Source organism: Protobothrops mucrosquamatus, unplaced genomic scaffold (assembly GCF_001527695.2).
Source record: "Protobothrops mucrosquamatus isolate PMUCROS unplaced genomic scaffold, P.Mucros_1.0 scaffold1759, whole genome shotgun sequence".
Taxonomy (NCBI): domain Eukaryota; kingdom Metazoa; phylum Chordata; class Lepidosauria; order Squamata; family Viperidae; genus Protobothrops; species Protobothrops mucrosquamatus.
Window position 1 is genome coordinate 61,170 of NW_015387899.1, and position 4,779 is coordinate 65,948.

Below are 4,779 nucleotides of genomic sequence, written 5' to 3' on the forward strand. Positions count from 1 at the left end.
TTTTTCTAGAGCTTGGGTTTCAAAGTATTCCATGTAGAGGTTTGCAATGACAGGTGAGAGGGGTGATCCCATGGGTGCTCCTTCTATTTGTTTGTATTTTTGTCCGTTATAGATGAAGTATGTGTTGGATAGGCAGTGGTTGGTCAGATCTAGGATGTGCTTGGGGGGTTATATTTGTTTTGGATAGCTGTCAAGGCTTCTTTGATTGGCACTTGGGTGAAGAGGGATGTGACATCGAAGCTCGTGACCTACTTGTGAGCTTCGATGTCATATCCCTCTTCTGTGTGAGTTTTTATGGTTTTTTTATGTTTTTTTTCTACGGTTTGTAAAACTGTAGGAGCAGTAGGCATAAATAAATAAATAATACGGGAGTGCAATCTTAACAAAGCCAATGTATTGATTCATTTCTAAAACATTATTGTGTTTTATAATTAATGCTACCCCAAATCTCTCTCTCTCTCTCTCTCTCTCACACACACACACACAGCAATAATATTCAGTTGATGCTGTTCAAAGGCATAATTTGAAAACCATGTATTTAAGCATTTAGTCTCTAATTGTTGTTTTCATCTTTTATTTTTCTTTTAGCTATAAAGTTTGACATGGAATTTGAAAAGAAAATTGGCTTAAGTTTTACAGGACTATTAATAACAATTTTTGCTGTGACTGGTACCATTCTTTTTGCCCAAGGTAAGAATTTTAATAAATAAATGTACTCCATCAAGCTAAATTGGGCCTTAAGCTATGTACAACAAGACTGAATTTGATAATAGCCAGTATGTGACTGATAACAGTTTTTACATAAAAACAGGCAAATTATATAATGTAGGAATGATTCAAAATGTCATCGAGTGAATTAAAGATATTATTCCTAACCCTGATTAAATTACTACTTTTATTTCTACTATTATAACTGTCCTTTATAGATCCAACAGATCTTTTGAATACAGAACCTTGGTATATATTATTCCTGCTACATATTAAATATTTATTTATTAGAAATATTATAAAGCACAGATATCTCTGAGGTCATGAAATAATTGGTCATGGTTTCCTCTCACTCTCCTTGCTGATTTTTACTTTATTATACAAAATATAATTTTTAGTTTTCTTGTTCTTAATAAATCACCACAAATATCAAATAAAAGGAATCTTAAATGCATTGTTGTTTGTTCAGCTGATTTGCAGTCACAAACAGCCAAAATGGAGACCAGAAAGAATAGAAATCCTTCATTAAAATATAAAATAGTTTATATAGATGAAGCATTTCCACTATTAATTCTTGTCATTTAAAAATATTTGTATTAGTATTTTCATCCTGTGTTGTTAGGATAAATTCCCCTTACTATTGGATAAACATTTAACAGGAGAATGGTATTTCTCTTGTGCTGTTCTTTCCCTCAGGAGGCACTTAAATAGGTCACCTTCATAATTTTCTGCTAATTTTAGAATACAATCATCACAATTATTTCCAAGAGTGAAATTCTTATAATAAGCTATTTTACATGTTCTCTTCCAATGTTAATATTGCTTTCTAGCTAAGAACTAATAATTAGTGACATATCAAAAAATTATATGGATTAAATATGGATTGATGAAGGTATATACCAAATGTGTTCCCTTTCTTGCTTTCCTACTGCAGTTTTATTAGTTGCAAATTTTAGAGCTTAAGGGCTAACCTTTTTCTTCACATGTAGCAATTTTATTCCAAGCCAGTATGGCTAGTGGTGGGGAATGATGGTGATTCTACAATAACTGGAAATCCACAGGTCCTCCAGCCCATTTGTATTGGAATAAAATAAAAAAGTTAACTTGAAAAAAGTAGAAATATCCTTTGGCTTAAACTTGACGATCTATTTATTGTGATTCCCATTGCAGTTATTCTTAATATCAATGGTATTCTTATATAATAGCTTGACAGTAAAGACTGGATTGATTTTTTTTAAAATTGACTTCATCCAGGTGGATATACAGCATCGGTTAAAGCTGGTATTGGCCTCATTGTCATCCCTGTAATCATTGTAGTGCCTCTTTTATACTTCCTGTTCACATCAGGTGAGAATCTTCTCATTTACTTGATCGCTATATTTCTTTTTAGAGACTAAGTTAAATGTAATTTTGAAGGTGTAGGGGGAATGCAGAAGGGGGGAAAATCATAAAATTAGTAAAAATTCTATATTGGCACTGAATAACGGTATTCTCATTGAATTTTAGACAACATTTGGGGAGAAGAAGCAAAAGATTCAGAATTTTGAATTGGCACCAGAGTACCAAATTGTGACATTGCCAAGGGGATTTTTTTGTTTTCGTTGATATATCAAAATGTCACTTAGAGATTCCTTTGATGTATCAAAAGTATCACTTTTCTTGAAGTGAAGAGATGATCTTTTATTGTGACAAGAATTTGAGCTAAAAATACCCACTAGGGATATATGTACAAAACTTTACTTTGTTTATAAGTAGGTGCACACTAACTGATGGGCTGGTTTATGGGCTGTACTTGTTGTCAGGGTTGGCATTAGACTAAGGCCAAGTAGGCACTAGCTTAGAGCACCGAAGCTTAGAAGACACCACAATATGAATCATTCTAAATATGGAAATTTTCATCAGTAAAAGATGGAGCCATACAAAATTACCTGGGTGATCTTGGACAAATCACTTTTTTTCAGCTCTTAGAAGGAGGCAATAGGAAGCTACTTCTGAAAAACCTTTCCAAGAAAACTCACAGACTTGTCCAGGCAGTCTTTGACAATCTTGCACAATTGAACACAAGAAAAAATAATTGAGAATTTCACATAAAACAAGTTACTCTGGGATTATACCATTTATCCTTCCTGATATTGTTAGCTGCTTCATACCCCATATGCCAGATACATATTTGTACAAGTTTAAATTATTTTTTGGAAGATCCTGACTTGTTCTGTTTCTCATTTGTTTCTGAATATGTTCTTTTCTCAGTAACATTATTGTTCTTTCCCTAGTTTTTGAGAAGCAACCACTTTTTGCAGTTATTTTGCTAGCTCTGAAAGCACTTGGATATGTAATTGCTGTGGCTGGATTTGCTTTGTGCGTGACAGGTAAACTATGTACTTTATCAAAGTAATATGTGTTACAGCTTGGTTCTAAAGAAGTTATTTAACTTTTATACAGTGGCTGTCACAAACTAAAACAAAATTACAACAAAGCATAGCTATATGTCTATATCAAATTCAATACTTTTCAGATATTATCAACCCATATCAAATGTTTCTGGACTTCCAGGGTCCTAGTTAGCATGGGAAAGAATGCTGGCCCTTGCAGCTCAGCATCATCTTACATGGTCTTGAAAAGAAGGTAATAAACCAAAAGTCCAAAGTACTGCAAGCATCACTGCTGAAAAGAATGAATACCTTTGAATATTAGCTTAGCTGTAGCTTAATTTGGGCTTGCCTTTGTAATGCTGTCTGTTTTTTCCTTTCTTGCCCTTGCTTCCCCCCCCCCTTACCTTCTGTTTATTCATTTTATTCCCTCCTTTTGCTTTCCTTCCTATTTTCTTAACCCATTTCTCTGTGGTCCTTCCGTCACTCCTTTCCTCCCTTCCTTCTAGTTGCTATGTGCTATGGTTGTGCATGGCTTCAGTTTCAAGAGGGAAAAGGCACTTGGTACAGTGGCCTGCATGTAAGCATCTGTCGGCATCTCCTAAAGCCAAGCATGGATTTTCCCAGAGTGCTGCTGCTGCTGCTGCTGCAGCTGTTTAAAGCAGATACTCAACTCTGGTTAAAAGACATGGCTGCTTTAAGGAGCTGCCAAAGAGGAAAAAAATATTACCTTTCGTGATTTGTTTCTTTTGAACAAATATGGTATTTTATATCTTTTGCATTGCTTTCATGTTTCCCATCCTGAGCGTTTGTATGACAGGTGGGATACAAACATAACAAATAAAGCTATACATAAAGATACTGCATTAATATGGGGCTCCCATATCAGAACTGTAAAATTCCAAATAATAGATAAAACTCTCTTTGCTGCCATCTAGTGATTATTGCATTTTTTGAAGCCTAGATATGGAAGTCCTATATAATATGAACTGTGAAGCATTTTGATACAATTTAAATAGTATCATTTTTTGAGGTTACGGTTTTGTTCAGTATTGTGGACTACTGTATCCTGCTCTCTGATGAATCGGTGTTTGTGAGAACAGATATATTACCATGACAGACATTTGTCATGCATGTCAGGCTTCCTTCATGGCATATTTTTTGTAAGAGTTTGAGTTCCCTTAAAATTCCAGATATGCCTGTCAGGCCTCTGGGTTGTGGGTTCCTTCTTATATTTGGAAATGTTTAATTGTTATGTAACTATTTTAACTGATACAACCTTCTCTATACAGATTACGCAGATTCATGCACAAACTATTCTGTCATAAAAAAATAAATAAAATTCTGTTAGTCCAAACTTTTATATAGTAAAGCCATGAAAAAATCAAATCTAATTTATGTATATAATTTGATGATGTCCTTGCATGATCTCCTATCATGTCTGAAAAATGTAAGGTATATGAGCACTCAAACATCTATACAACATTGTTTAGAGCCCCCCTTTTCATAATCTTTCACTGCTAATCTAAATGCCCACCTCTTTTTCTCAACAGCATGTCAGCCAAAACATGGATCTGTTCTGATTGCAGGCTTAGCAATTATTGGTGCTGTAGGAGCAATTGGCTTAATTTACATTATTATTATTGGTAAGTAATTTCTGAAGAAAATGTTTACTCATTTATTTCATACAAAGACTGTTTGA

General features: G+C 34.1%; 1 protein-coding gene across 3 annotated transcripts in view; it reads left to right on the forward strand.

Moving 5' to 3' along the window:
• CD47 (CD47 molecule) overlaps positions 1 to 4,779 on the forward strand; it is a 68,073-nt gene that overhangs the window by 45,739 nt on the left and 17,555 nt on the right. For all 3 annotated transcript variants that reach the window (XM_015823073.1, XM_015823075.1, XM_015823074.1), the window contains 4 exons: positions 589 to 690; positions 1,963 to 2,055; positions 2,982 to 3,077; positions 4,631 to 4,723. In XM_015823073.1, coding sequence (XP_015678559.1) covers positions 589 to 690; positions 1,963 to 2,055; positions 2,982 to 3,077; positions 4,631 to 4,723 — 384 coding nt within the window. The remainder of the gene's footprint in view (positions 1 to 588; positions 691 to 1,962; positions 2,056 to 2,981; positions 3,078 to 4,630; positions 4,724 to 4,779) is intronic.